The sequence below is a fragment of the Sarcophilus harrisii genome, chromosome 6 (genome assembly GCF_902635505.1).
Source record: "Sarcophilus harrisii chromosome 6, mSarHar1.11, whole genome shotgun sequence".
Lineage (NCBI taxonomy): Eukaryota > Metazoa > Chordata > Mammalia > Dasyuromorphia > Dasyuridae > Sarcophilus > Sarcophilus harrisii.
Window position 1 is genome coordinate 186,574,284 of NC_045431.1, and position 17,078 is coordinate 186,591,361.

General features: G+C 35.2%; 1 protein-coding gene across 6 annotated transcripts in view; it reads right to left on the reverse strand.

Annotated features, from left to right (window-relative positions):
- Positions 1-17,078, reverse strand: part of FAM193A (family with sequence similarity 193 member A) — a 194,035-nt gene that overhangs the window by 12,315 nt on the left and 164,642 nt on the right. For all 6 annotated transcript variants that reach the window (XM_031943759.1, XM_031943757.1, XM_031943758.1 and 3 more), the window contains 6 exons: positions 15,197-15,395; positions 13,510-13,782; positions 12,679-12,961; positions 11,938-12,124; positions 11,373-11,603; positions 9,208-10,033 (listed from right to left, as the gene is read on the reverse strand). In XM_031943759.1, coding sequence (XP_031799619.1) covers positions 9,208-10,033; positions 11,373-11,603; positions 11,938-12,124; positions 12,679-12,961; positions 13,510-13,782; positions 15,197-15,395 — 1,999 coding nt within the window. The remainder of the gene's footprint in view (positions 1-9,207; positions 10,034-11,372; positions 11,604-11,937; positions 12,125-12,678; positions 12,962-13,509; positions 13,783-15,196; positions 15,396-17,078) is intronic.

Here is a 17,078-nt window from a genome sequence, read left to right on the forward strand (position 1 = left end):
AGCCCAATTTTCTTTTTTCCTCTTTGCTCAAGCAGCTGAAAAATAAACAAGATCATAGAATTTTCCTCAAGAAACTAGTATAAAGACAGCATTATGGTGCGAGGTAAGGTGTCATAATATTTGAGAATGGAAGGCAAAGAAAATAGTCAATAAATATTTATTAAACACGTACACTTTGTGCAGAGCATTGTGCTAAGTACTGGGGATGCAAAGAAAGGCAAAAGATATTTGTCCTTAAGATGATCACAATCTAACAAGGGAAGCAATAAATAAATATGTACAAATAAAGAATATATAGGAAATAACAGAGGGAATGCCCTAGAATTAAGAGGGATTGTGAAAAGTTTCTTGGAGAAGATAGGATTTTAGCTGGGATTTAAAGGAAACCAGGTAAGCAAATAAGTGAAGATGAGGAAGAAGAGTAATTTGGGCATAGGGAACAGTGAGAGAAAATGACTGGAGCTAAGAGGGAATTTCTTCATGGAATTGGCCAGGGTACACTGTCACTAGATTGAAGAGTATGTAGCAGGGAGTAAGATATAGGAAGACTGGAAAGGCAGTGGGTAGAACTATTTATGAAGGAGTTTGAATGTCAAACAAAAAATTTTTGTATTCGACTCTGGAAATGATAGGGAGCTACTATGGCGGGACTGTGGCGGGTGGTGGTTTAGGAAAATTACTTTGGTAACTGAATGGAAGATTGTTTGGAATGGAGAGAGATTTGAGGTTTGGCCAACTATCGCTACTGCAGAGGTACAGATGGTGTGAAATGATGAGAGGCTACACCAGAGTAGCAATGGCATCAGGGAGCATATTCAAGATGGTTTTCAGGGACAAAATTTACAGATGTGGGCAACAGATGGGATATGAGAGGGAGAGACAGCAGGGAATTGAGGAGGAGGGCACATTAGGTTGTAAGCCTAGAGGAGAGGGAGGATAGTGTTGCTTTCTATAGTTACAGGAAAGTTGGAGGTCAGGGATGGCTGGCTTGGGGGAAAGATGATGACTTCAGTTTTGGTCATAACGAATTTAAGGTGTCTACTGGAAATCCAATTTGGGATATGTGAAGGGCAGTAAGAAATGCAATACTGGAGGTCACCAGAGAGATTAAGGCTGGATAGGTAGATTTGACAACCACCCCCAGAGAGATAATTGATCCACAAGAGCTGATGAGTGCAGAAGACCAAGAGGAGGATCCAACAAAGGGGTCAGAGAAGGAGCAGTCAGATTGGGAGGAAGAAAATAAGAAGGGACTGATATCCTGAAAAACTAGGGGAAAATATGAAGGTTAAGAGAGTGATAGATTGCATTTAAGGCTGGAGAGAGCCCCAAAAGAATGCAAACTCAGAAAAAAAGCTATCAGACCAGAGATCACTGGTAATCTTGGAGAAAGCAGTTTCTGCAGATTTATGAGGTTGGAAGCTGGATAGCAATGAATTAAGAAGAGAGTGAGAGGAGAGAAAATGGAGATAATTATTGGAGATAGTTTTACTACAAAGGGCTAAAGAGATATAGGCCAATAGTGGGGATGGAAGAATCAAGTGAGTTTTCTGAGTTTGAAGGAGTCATGGGCATGTTACAGAATGAGCCAGTAGATAGGGAGAGACTGTAAAACAGGAGGAGACAAGATGGAATGGCATCACTTGAGCAAGGCCATCTCATCATGTGAGAAAGGGATAAAAGAGGAGGAGAATGGCAGAAGGCACAGCAGTGACCCAAGACAGGGCTCCACAGGATGTTTCAGAAGACCTGCTGTGGAAAGGGGGATGATGAGATGATATTGGAGATGCAGGGGGTCTCCACAGCAGCAGAGAAGGCCCAGCAGGGGCTGTGTAGCATGAATATGAAGTGGACAAAGAGAGATTATGGGATTTTCTCTACCTTCACTTGGCAGCAGGGTTGGGATCCAAGGCTGAGGCTTGGCAGGGCTGCAGCGAGTGACATGATGAGGGGCCGAGGGACACAAGACAACAGTACAGAGGGGAACTAGCTCAAGATGGGGAAAAGAGGAATGTGGTTAGTGAAGGTAGATCACCTGGGAGAGAACTGAGGGATCAGGAAATTTAGAGATCACAGTACAGATTAAAAGCAGGCTCGGATAAGAGAAAGCAGAGGGAAGGAGAAATACCTTAAGGACAGACAAGAGGTTTTCTGAATGATCAAACATGGAAGTAGTGGTAGGTGACAGCAATTTCAAAGATATGACTAAATCTACAAAGATGGCTGACATGGAATACCATATTGGATCATGGAAAATGAAAAGGTTGAGGAACTGAAAGGTTAGGGGGTCTGAAAGAGCAGACTCCCCTCACCCCCCAATGTATATTGAAGTCCCTTAGCAGAAAGGCAGGAGTTGGGGAGGAGGAAGGAAAAATTTTGAGGGGACAGGTCCTGAACTCATTGAAGGAAGAAAGGGAGTTAAAAGCTATCCAGATTCTGACAGAACTAGTGCAGCCCATATCTAAAGTAGGACCCTCTACAAAATTATCAAACAAATAGACATGTGGTTTCTGTCTGAACATTTCCATTGATGAGAGAGTAGAAGTTCCTTGATGGACAGCTGAATGATAAGAAATTCTCCTGCTATTCAGAGCAAAAAGTCCACACAATCTTTCTGAAGGATTATCACCTATTAAAATTCAGTTTTACTGTCTTAACACTTTCACTCTATAAAAAGTAAGACGACTAGGTGACAAATAGCAAAAATTTTTTATGTACATTATCTTGAGTTTTCTCATAACTCTGTGATGTAAGAACATTATTTCCCTTTTATAAATGAGAAAATTGGGCTCAGACATAAATGACTTGCTATGGTCAGAGAATATTAAATGCCAGTGGGAAGATCTGAAGTTTTCTGAATTCAAATACAGTACTACATTCACTTTAAGACATTATCCCTACTTTTCCTTTTCCCAATAAAAAAGTAAAAACTTCAATCAAAAAAAAAAATCTAAGTCTTGGGGAACAACATCATCAAGTGTTGAGATTGTAAATAAAACTGGGGAAAAAACATTTAAGGACATATGTTAGAAGGCAAAAGGTCTATTTTGGAATAATGCAAGCAATTCTATTAAATGGTTACTAAGATTCCTTAAATAAGATTCTCATTTTGTTCAGGAGAGTGACAGACTCAGACCAATTTGGCAACTACTATTTGAAACAGATTGAAGAAGATAAAGATTGGAAGATCAAATTTAAGCTAGAAGTGATAAATTGATTCCTTTGGCAGGCTGATAAAGTTTATAGAAACTTTTCTGGAATAATTTTCGAAGGTATAAAATAAAATATTCAATGTTTCAAAGGAAACCACTTATGTAGGCTTTCATAACACAAATGTTTATATATGTCTATTTTCAAGGTTTTAAGTTTCAGAAGAGAATGAGCATTTGTATAGTGCCTACGATGGCACTGGACCAAGTGCTTTACAAATATTATCTCACTTAATCCTTGCAACCATCCTATAATTAATTTCATTTTACAGTAGAGGAAACTAGTTCAGACTTTGCTCAGAGTCTCAGCAGTGTTTGAGGCTAGATTTGAATGCAGATCTTCTAGCCTAATGGGCCCAGCACTTCACTGTATCAACAAGACTCTTTTCCCCAAATGATCAGTAAACCTTGCAATGATTTGGAATATGGATGTTAATGTGCTCACCCGATAGGCTGATAGTGATTGCTTTTTTACTCCTCACATTTGCCTAGAATATTTCTTCCCTTAGATTTTGTCTTTGCTCTTATTATATCCTATTTTATATTATAGTTATTTATGTTCAAATACAACTCTTGGTTTTCAGTTCTCTCATTTACAAAAGGAAAGTCTTGGACAAGAAGGTCTCTAAGGTGCTTTCCAGATCTAACTCTATAATCCTTAATTCTAAAATTCATATGCTATATTATGCTTTCAGAATCTGCAATTAAATATAAAGAGAAGCAATAAATCAACAGATGTCTATTTAAAACTGACTATATGGCAGAACTCAATGAGCTACAGGGGACAGATCCTAAGACCAAAGTTAGACAGTAACTATGCTTAAGGACCTCAAGCATGCATAGCCTGGAATTCATGGATACCCCAGAAAGCTGGCAAATTAATTTAAAGTCTATAAATTTGGTTGGAGGAAAAAATTATCTTTATTTCACTAACTTTTCAATCATGTATTTCAAAAGAGAAACATTATTATGAGAAAGAATCCATGGTTTAACCAGACTGCCAAAGAAATCCAATATATACAAAAAGTTAAGAATTCTTATACTAGGAAGTATTTAATATTAAATACATACAGGATTTATATAAAATGGATACACAGTACTGGGGGAAGGGCTGTGTACCAACAACTAGGGAATCAGCAAAGTCTTTTGAAGGAGGAGATGAATTCTAAGTAGAACAGGTAAGGAGAGAAATATTCTGTGTAAGGGTACAGAAGCAGAAGATAGAATGTTGTATACAGGGAAAAGCAAACAGAGCAGTTTGGATGAAGACAATAATATGTAATTAGTCTGAAAAGACTAGTTGGGATCAAATTATGATGTACTTTAAATGCCCAATAGAGGTCCCAGAGGCAGTAAGAAATCACTGAAGCTTCTTGAGCAGGTGACATGGTCAAGTATGTGCTTTTAAAAAAATCAGTAATTTAGCGGCTCTGTGGAGGATGGAATGAAGAAGGAAAAAACTGGATTCAGGGATATAAATTAGGAGACTATTGAAACAGTTTAGGTGAGTAGTGATAAATGCTTTGAATTAAAGTGGTTGTAATATTAATAGAGAGGAGGGGACTGATGGGATAAATGTTGAAAAGGTGCAAGCCATCAAGAAAAAAAGTCATTTATTGAACATTTGGCAACTCTGCCATTCTATCTGTGGATAACATGTTGGAATCTTTACAAAGTGTTAAGACATTGGAGTTGATAATGGGTAATAAGTGAGAGCTAACAATAACATATGTTCTTTGCTTCTTTCTACTTTTGAACACTTTACTATTTAGGTGAATCTCTGAGGCAGGCAGAGAAGGGAAAAAGAAAAAGGTTTGTGGGGATGAGATAGTAACAGACCTGTGACTTCACTGAAAATTATATCTATCATCTAAAGGAAAATCTTCTACAAATGCTAATTGATGTTGGCTGGTATCCACAGTCTTCAAAAAGTACCCTGAGGACACAGAGATTAAGTGACTGGTCCAGAGTTACTCAGAAAGTTTCTCAAAGATAGGAACTGAAAACAGGTCTTCCTGACTCTCAAGTTGGCTCTTTATCTACTACATCATGCTGCCTTTTAGTGAGGTTGATGCTTCAAAACTATAAGTCTGTATCTTGTTTATTCATAATAGCCCAGCATCCCATTATTAGATCAAAAATTTAAAATAGCATTCCTATGCTTTCCATACAGATCAATCTCCTCACCATCTAATTTTCAGATAACAACCACTTGGAAATGAGATTTTCTTGCCCCTAGTTTCTTATTTTCCTTCTCCATAATACACTGTTTCATAAAACAATTATGACAAATTAAAATATCAACTATAGTGATTTCATTGTTATCCAAAAGTTTTCTGAAAGGACATTCCTTCTGCCTACAAAATCCACATGCTTCACTTTGGTGTTCAAAATCTTCATGACTTAGTTTTTTTATACTGAACTCCACTGAAGAGATTTAAAAACCAACGTTTAACTGAAAAATATAGAATTAATTTTCTGAAAAACTGAATAAATATCATTTTCTATCAATCAAACACAGATGAAACTAGATTACTTAGTATATAGCGATATGAATACTTTCCTACTTAAGTTATAGTACTTAAACATTTTATAGGTATTAGAAGTATTATTTTGGTCTGTGACAAATTCTCCTCAGATTTAATTCATTATTATCATGTAAACACTTTAAGGGAATAGTTAAAAATCAAAAATAATTCTATCTTTTTAAAGTCCAGTGAACAACGTATCTTAAAGACAAATTACTATCTAGCTAATATCATAATAACCATAAAGCAAATCAAGATTCTTGCAGAAAAATATTGAAGGGAAAACACAAAGGTCCTAATGATAATGGGATAACTGCAAAAATTAGTTAAATCAAAACTGAGCCTGCTCTACTTTGGAGTGTAAAGTCCTGATTTCAAATTCTAGCTAAAGACTTGAATTCAAATCCTGGTTTTAGTTGCATGACATTGGACAATTTCCAATACTGGAGCATCAGGTTCCTTATTTGTGAAATGGGGATAAATATAAATGCATTATCTATCTCAAAGGGTAGTTGTAAGAAAAGTATTTTGTAAACCTTCAAAGTGGTAAATTTGAGGTATTAATACTTATTAGTAATAGCACTGCCCAAGTTATACTTTGGTACTGGGGGCATTTATTGTGTTTTAGGTACACTGGGAAAACACAAAGAAAAAGTAACAAGAGGCCTAACTAACAAAGAGTTTGCATTCCAATCAATGGAGAAGCCAACCAGTATGTAAAGATCAAATCTATCTATCTACACACACACACACACACACACACACACACACATATGAATTATATTCAAAATTCCTTCAAGGAATTTAAGTATAATATGGGTAATATAACACATAAATAATTATGATGCAAGGTAAAAATGTGATAGGAATGGGAAAAAAAAAGAGATTACTTTGAACTCAGTGGGAAGAAATGTGGAACCAGGGAGAGATGGTTCAAGGGTCAAAAAAAATTTCATGAAAAAGGTGGCATGTGAGATGGGACTGGAAGGAAGAAGATATTACTAAAGAAAGGAGAGAGGGAATGTGTTTCAGGCATGGAATATGTTCTAGACACGAAGTGATGGCCTACATGAAAGCTGAATGGTAGGAAAAGGCAAGACAAGAATACAGAAAAACAAACAGTCCAGTTTAACTGGAAAATAGTGAATGATTCACTTAGTAAAACCCCAATCTCCAAAGTATCAGTGAAATTTGAAGAAGATGCTGTAATGTGTGGTTAAGAGTTGTTTGAGGGCTGCATCTCATTGGATTAATTGTCCAGGCAAAGTGACAACTACCAAGGCAAGAAGGGTTTTATCCAGGAAGTCAACCACAGAAAAGTGGCTTAGCAGAATTGAAAAAATTATGTACTATGTATAAAGAACTGTGGATATTAAAGGAGGCAATACTTCAATTAGGGAAATAATCAAGTCAGCCAATTTTCATCACACAAAGAATATCACTCATGCACATGTATACTTCCTATTTGTTAGGTTTAGGTTTTTAATCCTTGGCTCATTCCATACTTCTGGCTACAAACTCATCTCTTGTCCCCTTCTTTTGTCATACAGTCTCAGAAACCCCAAGCTCCAAAGTATCAGTGAAATTTGAAGAGGATGCTGTAATATGTGGTTAGAGTTGTTTGAAGACTGCATCTCACTAGACTAACTGTCCAGGCAAAGTGAGAACTACCAAGGAATGAAGGGTTTTATCTAGGGAGACAATCACAGCAAAGTGGCTTAGCAGAATTTAAAAAAAAAAAAAAAAAAAAAGTACCAGAGTGATCAGAGTCCTTATTATGTCCCAGAATGACAAACTGGAAGAGGGTTAGTGATAATCTGATTCATTCAGCTCACTCACTCTGTCCAAGAGGGAATGAAGACAGACAGGATGGGATTTCTCCAAGGTTAAAGAATCCAAGAGAGTTCCAGAATCTGATACCAAGCCCAGAGCTCTTCTCCACTATGCCAAAGCTACACCTCCTTTAAGCTTCTCAGTTCTTAACTTGACTGAACTTGTTCTGAAGTGTGATTTTGTACTAGCTACTCTCAGCTTCAATTTCTTCTTCTTTTTTAAAATAAATTGGTCAGTCATGATATGAGATGCCCTGTGATAGCAGAAAGGCACAAAGCACCACAAAGACTAGGGAGACTTAAGAATTTGAACAAGGAAACTTAAAATCCAAGTGAATTCTCATTATATTATGTGATCACAGAATCTTTTGCACTTAGGATCTTCCCTCATACCTATAAACACTATATGGAAAATGGAAATTAAGCAACTTTAAAATAATCTTTCCTTCTGCATCAACCCCACCCCCCAATCATTTGATTATTTCAAATCACTTTGAAACTTTGACTTATTTCTTCTCCCCTGCCCCCAAATCATGGTGCTGTGTACTATTTATTTTAAAAAGTACTAAACTATACAAAGTATTTTAAAATACAGTTTGAATAATGCTAATCAAAAGTTAAAGGCTGTATTAATTGGAATGGAAAAGTACTGTTCACTTTTAATTCTCTTTAATTGAAATTGATATCATTCCTTGCCAGCTTCTTATAGACCAATTAATTTGACTAACTTTATTCATATTTGCTAATATCCTCCTATCATTTTATTTTAGGAATTTATCTCAATTCTGGAGCATATAAGCAATGATGCCATTACCCAGGTGATACTGTATGTAGAACTTGGGAACTGACTCTTGCTACACTACTTCTGCATCTGAAGAGAAGCCATTTCATCTCTATAACTTTCAATTTCCTCATCTATAAAATGGGTAAAACCAAGCTTATACTATTTACTTAATACAGGGATGTCATGAGAAAAGCAGTTGGTTAATTTTAAAGCACTATGGCTAAATGTAATATAACTATATATGGATTTTCACATGTTCAATTAAGATGGGACTGGAATCTAAATGTAAGGGAAAACTAAAATAATTTGAAGAAATAATTTCATCATAGCAGTGGCTCATCCTGAAATCAGATATACTATCTGTGTTAAGAATGAGTAAAAAATGTTTAGTACCAAACTTCTCATTGGTCTTATTCCATTCAGGTGATCCTCTCAAGTGAAAAGACTCTACAAAATGCAAAGCAAAAGCAAGGTACAGTATGCACAATGCAAAATCTGTGAGATTTTCATAGGATCATAGATGCAGAGCTGGGAGGGTTCCTAGAAAGCATATTTAGTTCTCCCTTACTGTATAGATGACTGTGTTGAATCCCAGAACAACTTGCTCAAGGTGACAGAATAAAATGATGGCATAACTGAGATTCAAATCTACATCCTGACTCCACAGTTAGGGCACTTCCCCAGGATATTATACTGCCTCTCAGAGATTAATCAATCAGCATTTATTAAGTACCTACTTGTGCTAAGTCTGTCTTTCTAGCATAAGATCCTCACTAAAGACTAGACACTATGTTCTCTTCTGACAGCTCACACATTAACTGAGCTCAACATGACTTTCTCTGAGCTATATTTACCAATTGAATTGTTGACTTTGTCTCCTTTTTTCTTCTTATTTTTCTTGTTCTTGCCTTTCGGCTGTGGAGAATCTGCCAGTACTAATTTGCTGTTTGGGGGCTGCTCATTTGGAGAAGGGGATTCAATCAGGATTGGCAGCGATTTTTCTTCTTTGACATGATTCAGTTGCTTTCTGTTGTTGTTGTTACTGTTGACTTTCTTCTCCTCTTTTCTCTGCTCAGCAGAGGAGGTGAGTTCTGCCGCCTTCCCTTTGGGGTCTGTGTGATTCCTGGGCCTGGGCTGGCTCTCAGGCACTTTGGGAGATTCAGCTGTCTTACTGACAGGCTTGAGCTTTGTTTTGCTGCTCCCCTCTTTGTGGTGGTGCATTATGTCAAAGAGAAAAGACAGTGGCTCATGCTGCTTCACGCCAAGCTCTTTTTGGAAAAGGAGTTTGGAGTCTCTTGAGTTGCCTGGATTAGACAGTCCGCAGACTGTCTCAGGCCCTGGCCTCTGTTCCAAATGATTAACATGCCTGGAAGGGGAACTCGAGGAAGTTTCTGTTTTCTCAGACTGCTCCAGTGTGCCATTCCGTATCTCTTCAGAACTTGGTACTGATTCTTTTGCTGACTGAAAATTTCTAGACAGCATGTCCAACTTTGGATAGTCTTTATTTGTTCTATCTTTTTTCTTTTTCTTTATAGCTCGTATCTGTTGGAGCTCTTGAAGTCTCTGGAATTCCTCTTTGAGTCTTTCTTCCTCCTCTTCCTCCCGCCGCCTCTGTTCCTCAAGGAGCTGGTGATGTTCTCTCTCCCTAGCTTCTGCTTCAAGACGAGCTTTTTCTTCTAGCTATAAAAAGTGATTTAAAAGTTGAGAATAAATACTCTAAATAAGACAAACTGGAAAATACTTTTGAACTATAAATCATTTTATGTGATGAGCATATGCTAAAGAAAATTATTCCTATTAAAGAATATTAGCATACTAAAGAGTAAATAATATATTTAAAATATGCTCACCCAAATTATTTTATAAGGAGTAAAATAAGGAACATATGTAATAACATAATGTTTCTGAGTTAAACTAGAATACTTATATTTTTACCAGTGCTTAGAACACTAAATAAGGTATAGTTTACATATGTTTGCCTATGATGTCCATTATAGTTCATTTCTTACTTGCCTTATCTTATATTATACTCTATATGTGCAACAAAGAAAACAAAGTGTCAGCTATCTATTTCTGTAACTTGAATAATAAAGATTTATTGTGCAGTATTCAAATGATACTTAATTGTTATATGTACTATCACTCAATAAGCATGATGAAATTCAGGTGCTGATTCATGAATACATATAAATATAACATACAAGAAATAAGAATATAATACTGAATTATAACTCAACAATACTTCCTTTCATCTCAGAGATGCCTTTAAAAATTTGACTGCATTAATGGAAATATAGTTTCAGAATATTTCTGGTACTTAGCAAGATAGGGAGTTTTTATTTCCTCCTTGAAAAATGAAGCAAATTTCAGAAATGTCAAAGTAAAAAAAAAAAGGGGGGGGGGGAAATCATTAAAAGAGAAGGCATGGATTTAAAAAAAAATTAATTTCTGGGATCAGACTTATTTGAGAGTTCTAAGGACAGAAATTAGGTGTGTATAGGTATTCATACTAACTGACAACAGAACCATAAGAATTTACCAGAGTGATAAAATTTTACAGCTAGAAGGAATATCTAATGTAATCTAGTCCCAAATTTCTCCTAGTTTTTTAATAGTAAAGTGATTAGGTGATAGTATTGAGAGGTTATAGTTGGGGCCCATAGCTGGAAAAAGCAGTTGGGAATCCCTTACTTGCTCCATTAGGAAATGTTCTGATTCCACTCCTAGTGCTCAAAGCTTTTGGTCTCAGAGGACTTTAGGCCTGACTTTATTATAATTTCTAGCAAATATTTTAGGCATTTATTTAGGTAGGTCTTTCTTTGTACAACTAAAGACTAAATGTAACTATTTTACTTTATTTTAAACTTAATCACATAAAAAAACCCTCTCAAATATATACTTTATTGTCCTTTTTAGGAAAGGATAAACAATTTAATATTTGTGTAAAATTCCTTTACAGGAAAGAAATTTGGGAACGTCATAAAAAAAGAAATTAAGTTTTTGTTTTTTTTTTTTTTACCTTTCTTTGCTTATGTCTTGCTCGTTTGGCAGCCCGAGTACTGCTTACTGGTTTGGTCTCTGAACTGTTTATAAACTGTAACAAGTCTTCTACCTTTCGATGATCAACAACACTCTCTCTTTCAGAGATTTGGTCAGTTTTTTTTGGCTGCTCTTCTTTCCTCTTCGTTAAGCGTAAACGGAGCTTTTCCCTCATTTCTGCATAATTTCTACTTGTTGGTGCAGCTGGTGGCTAAGAAAATTTAATGAAAACATTAGCTAGAACGTAATTTTCAACATTTAAAAATTTTTTAAGCTTAAAAATTATCCAGATAACACCTTGATTGTAACTATACCTAAAAAACAAAGTGCAGTGTAACAAAATCTGTCCCTAATTAACTTACTTTATTGTATCAGAGGTTGATTAGCAATAAAATCTAAATAACTGAAATATAATGTAAGAATTTAGGGTTACAAAAAACAATCATTTTATCTAATGAAGAAACATCAAAAAATGCCCATATGGATCCTTTATGTATGAGATGATAGGATAATCCTTACATGTGAAACACACAAAAGGAACTTACACCGCCATGTCCGAAGAACTCACAGTAACAACAGTCACAGTATTTTCCTTCTTTCTGGTTTGTGGATGTTGAGGTACTAGAACTGTGCTCAGAACAGCTATCTTCATCCTGGCTTTCTTCTCCATCATACTGCTGGTGGTCATATGCACTGCTGTTTTCACAGCGATGCCCTTCACAATCAGGGTCACTATGCAATTAAAAAAAAAAAAAAAAAAAAACCACCACCACCTCCTGTTATACCATAGACATACAAGCCAGTATCTTGCATTTAGAAGAAAAAAAAAAAAAAAACTTTGTTATAATAATACCCACATTAAAAGCAAAAGGCACTCACATTTCTTACTATGGTGCTTCTACTAATAATACTGAACATTGGGAAAAAAATAAAGAGAAAATTCAGAGGACTAGGGAATATTTAAGTGGCTCCATAAACTTGGATTATTGTAACTAATCACATTCAGAAGTTGGACTAGCAGTCCTCTGAGATTCATTACTGATTCTGTGAATCACCCTTACAGTGGAACTGTGTGGCTTCTGCCAACACAAACACTAAAACTAAGCAGGCTTATCAGGTTGAAGTATGCTACAACAAAAATTTCTATTTAATTCTTTGGTTTCAATTTGTTCATTGAGGAGAGAATTCAATTTTCCTATAACAAAAGTTAGTCAAAACTAAACTTTAAAAGAAATTAAGCAGCATTCACAATTGTTGATTTGCAAAACCCAAGTGTGAGGACTCACCTGCAGATGCTTGGTGGAGCACTAACTGAGCTGTCGGTAGTAGATGTAGGTGGTGCTAAGGTGGTAGGACAAAGCCCTGAATGTGGATCCACAAATCCAGGAGCTGTGGCAGCAGTTTTTGGAAAGGATGGGGCAGTGAGATTTGCAAGATGGGGTGTGGAGGCTGGTGAAAGTGCAGCAGGTGAAAGAGAAGGAAGAGACGCTAAACCAGTAGGGCTATTTCTTGGTGCAACTGGCGCAGAATGTCTATGATCCTCTTTACTGATATTGTGAAATACTTCACCTAAAATGTTAAGAAATCAAAGCAGTTCTTTTAAAATCAATTTCCTTAGCCAGGCACATTTTAACCCTGATATTCAACATATTTTCTTTAGTGTTATATTGATTATCCATTAAGTGAATCAAATTGTAGACAATGTAACTATTCACATTCATTCTACTATACTACCTAACATCAATCTGATTTAAGCCTCTTTAGTTAAAATTTGATGTTTCTTCTGTATTTCAGAAGAACTAAAAAGAGCTGTTACAGGTGCATAAAGACTATGGCAACAATTCTGCAAATGTACTCTGTAAGCAATTTGTTCTTACTACAATAGAAGTGAAGTTAAATCTCTATATCTTATGCATAGGAATTAAAGACAAAAGATATTAAAAGAATAGTCTTAAAGTTAAAGAGGAATCCAACATTGTAGCAGGAACTTTATATATAACTCAAGGTTGTGACTATGACTATGTGATAATCAAGCTGAGTGACATTAAACAAGTTTAAGACTGTTGTGTCTAAATCAAATCCAACTATTAATGGTTTAGAAGGTTATGTACTCTTACCTATTGATGAAGGTCTCTTAGATGACACTTTAAATTGATTGCTGCTGGACTGCACTGTGGTGGCAGTGCATGAGACAGAGGAAGTAGCTGAGGATGTTGCCATGACAACTTTATTAGCTTCCATAAAAGCATCTTGGAAATTGTAGAGACATTTCTTTTTTGCAGCATTTTTTTTCTCTTTATTATCAGAAACTGGAGTTGTTTCATTGCCAGATGTGGTAGGAAGTGCTTCAGGTCTTATTTCTGAGAGTGTTGGTCCTAAAATGTCACTACCTTTAAAGAAGAAATAAATTAAGAGTTTTATGATTTACATAGTTCTTAGCAAAAGTCTAAAGTACAGCCTGGCAACTAAATACACCACACTGTTTCCATGTTGCTGTAATGTTACAATTTCCTGGAGAGAACTATTATCAGTCAACCACAAGTCTTAAATTTATCTTCTATAAAACTTAAACTACTCCAACAATGGCTTTCTTCACTGTGAATGAGAAATGTAATAATATGCTGTTGGAATTTGGAACTGTGCTATTTTTTCACTTAAGTGACTGGAGAAATGTATAAGATTTGCCGACAATTCAAGATATCTGAGATGCAGGAAAAAAGAATTTAAGTGGCAGGATTAAATTTTTCAGTTGTTGTTCCTACAACAAACTCCAAGATGTGAAACTATAAACATCCTGGAAAGCCAATAAGCAGTCAGTTTTCCTAGACAAATGGAAGCACCAAAAAAATGTATCCTGGTAATAGTAAAAGGAATTTCAGTTAAAAAGGAGTCAATATATTCAGATTAGTTACTGTATTTCTGTACTATGGATATAATTATATTTAGATTGAATAAACAAATTATGTAAGAATAACAAAATGATTGATAAAAAGCTAAAATGAAAAAAAGTTCCTTAATAATAGGCAGCAGGTAAAGAATTTAGACTTCTTCCAATAAAAGGATCTACTGAATATAAGTATTTTGATCTATCTGTTCTTTCCAGGAAATTCATATTAAGTACAACTTAGCTGATTAAAAATATTAGAACAGAGTAGGAAGGTGGGCTAGTTTTGAAGATTAATAAGGGAAACAGAAGGAGATTGGAGATGCAACTAACAAAGAAACTAACAGAGAAGACTTGATCAAGGACCTTAACGTTAATTTTGTTAAGATTAACATATATTCCAAACAAAGGCTCCAAAGATAAAGATCTCAATGGATTGAAATGTAAACTGGTAATACTTATATTTCTGTCCTGAGGTTGCATGTACATTACCCAGGAAAGATCATGGATATGAGCTATTATGAAATATTCCACACTGGCACATTTTGTGTCATTTATACTGGCCATGTGATAAATCAGGCTTTCAATATAGAAACTCTTTAGATTTAGACTGGGTCAATCTGCCACACATGAGATTATGACCAACACACTGGTCAAAAAATTGATTTCCATAAGGATTGGCAGTATAATTTGGTCCAAGCTCGACAGACTTTTATCAATAACCAATATTTCAAATCTATCGGTAACATCAGCAAGTAACATTCTCATTTATATTAGGAATATAATATAGTGCAGAGCTCAAATCTTAAATATTATTGAGGGAACTTAGTTGTAAATCCAAACACTCTATCTATATTAATCCTCTCAATTCACTCAATTTAAATTTTGAAGAAATTAAATAAAAAAGGCCCAATGCTTACCAGAAATTGTGTCTGGCAAAAAAGTGGCAGGATTCCAGTTCTTATCGTTCATCATTTCTGATCCCCAAAGACTTATGAATTTAGAACTATTCCAGTCTGGAGTACTCCCAAAACAGCTTGGATAAATATGGTCTTGAAGAGATGCATTGAATACCTGATGTTTATTTGTATGATTCTGAACAGGTGCTGGTGGTAAAGCCTACAAAAATTAAAATAATTATTATCTAATTGCATATTCTAATTAATATTCCATTTATCTCAGGGTCATTCCACAAGCAACAAACACAATATTAGAGAAAACTTTCTAGACAATATAAAACAAAATTATAAGATAAACACATTTCAAAAGATTAACTCAATTGGATATTCTTTTTAATAGGATGTTTAGAGTTATCTATCCAACATGTTTTTAATCACTTTTTGCATCATATGAACCCTTTTGCCAGTCAGATGAAGCCAATGGACCACAGTTCAAAATAATGTTTTTAAATAAGTAAAATAAAATATATAGGATTATAAAGGTAAACAGTTGTAAAGAAGTCATCTATCTTAAAAGTTCAGTCTCCAACTTTAAAAGCTCCGATTCAGTCCACCTTACTCTTTACACAAAGAGACAATTGAGCTACTGAGACAACTGAGACAAGTGAGGTGGTAAACTGCCCATGGTCATACAAACAAGTCGTAGCAGAGCAGATCCTTATTCCTACTCTAGTCTTCTACTGGACCACATGTAATATTGACCATTATTTACAGTTTGTAAATATATGCAAACATATAGATATTTATTTATTCATGCTGATATTAACACAGAAAATGTACTGCCTGTGTAGTTCATGTAAATTACAAATACTAGTATATAATGTACAATTATTATTAAGGAACACAAAGAGTCAATTTTAAATAGGCTTAGTAGATTTTAAAACTTAAAGGAAAAATTCTTAAACCCACTAATTCTAGCATTTGCTCCTCATTACATTTAAAATAAAATACATTTGCTAAGACTAAGATTTGTTCCCATGAGCTACTTTTCCATCTCAGGACATAATGATTGACTATGAAGAGTTAACTTTGACACCATAGATGTGTTGCAGAATAATGAAAATAAAATTGGAATCAATGCTGCTTCCTTACCAGCCTCTCCAAATGTTGAAAAGAATACTCCAGGAGACTCTGATTTGCCAAAGTCACTTATGACCAATGGCACTGTTTTGAACATGTAACTTATTCATTCCTTAACTAAGGGATATGAGTTCAATCAAGAACCACTGCTTCTAAAAGCTTTATCTACACTATTTCAGCTTTCACTCAGATATGTGATCTCATTAGTACAGATGATCCCTGATGGTACAGTTTGCTAGTCATCCATATTCTTATTTATGCCCTATGTAAATCGACCAAAGAGGTCTACCTAATGTGATGGAAGCATTCCTCTATACTTCATGTCATTATATAGGTATTAATGAAGCTATAGGTTGCTTACTAGTTAATCTTAGATATGCTCCATTATAATGCCATCTTCATTTCTGGCCTTACAGTTGTTGGGTTGTTTTTTTTTTTTTTTTTTGGAATATATTTTTTAAGGCTCCTTTCAATAAACAATTCATTGGTCACCAGCAATGGCTGGTATTCAATATGCATCTTTCCATTGGTCTCAGAGTGATCTTCAATTTTAAATCTTCAGAGATCATAATATTCTAAGATTTGCAGTATTAAGCACTAAGATTTTAATGTACCATGTACCACCAAAAGAATATTAGTGTTCAAAAAGATAGGTCTTTTCTGGGGAAGGGTTATGAATGAGGTTATAAAAACATGGCATAATTTGTCAAAAGTATTTTAAAGGAATGTACATTTAGAGCTAGAAAAGACCTGAGAGGTCATG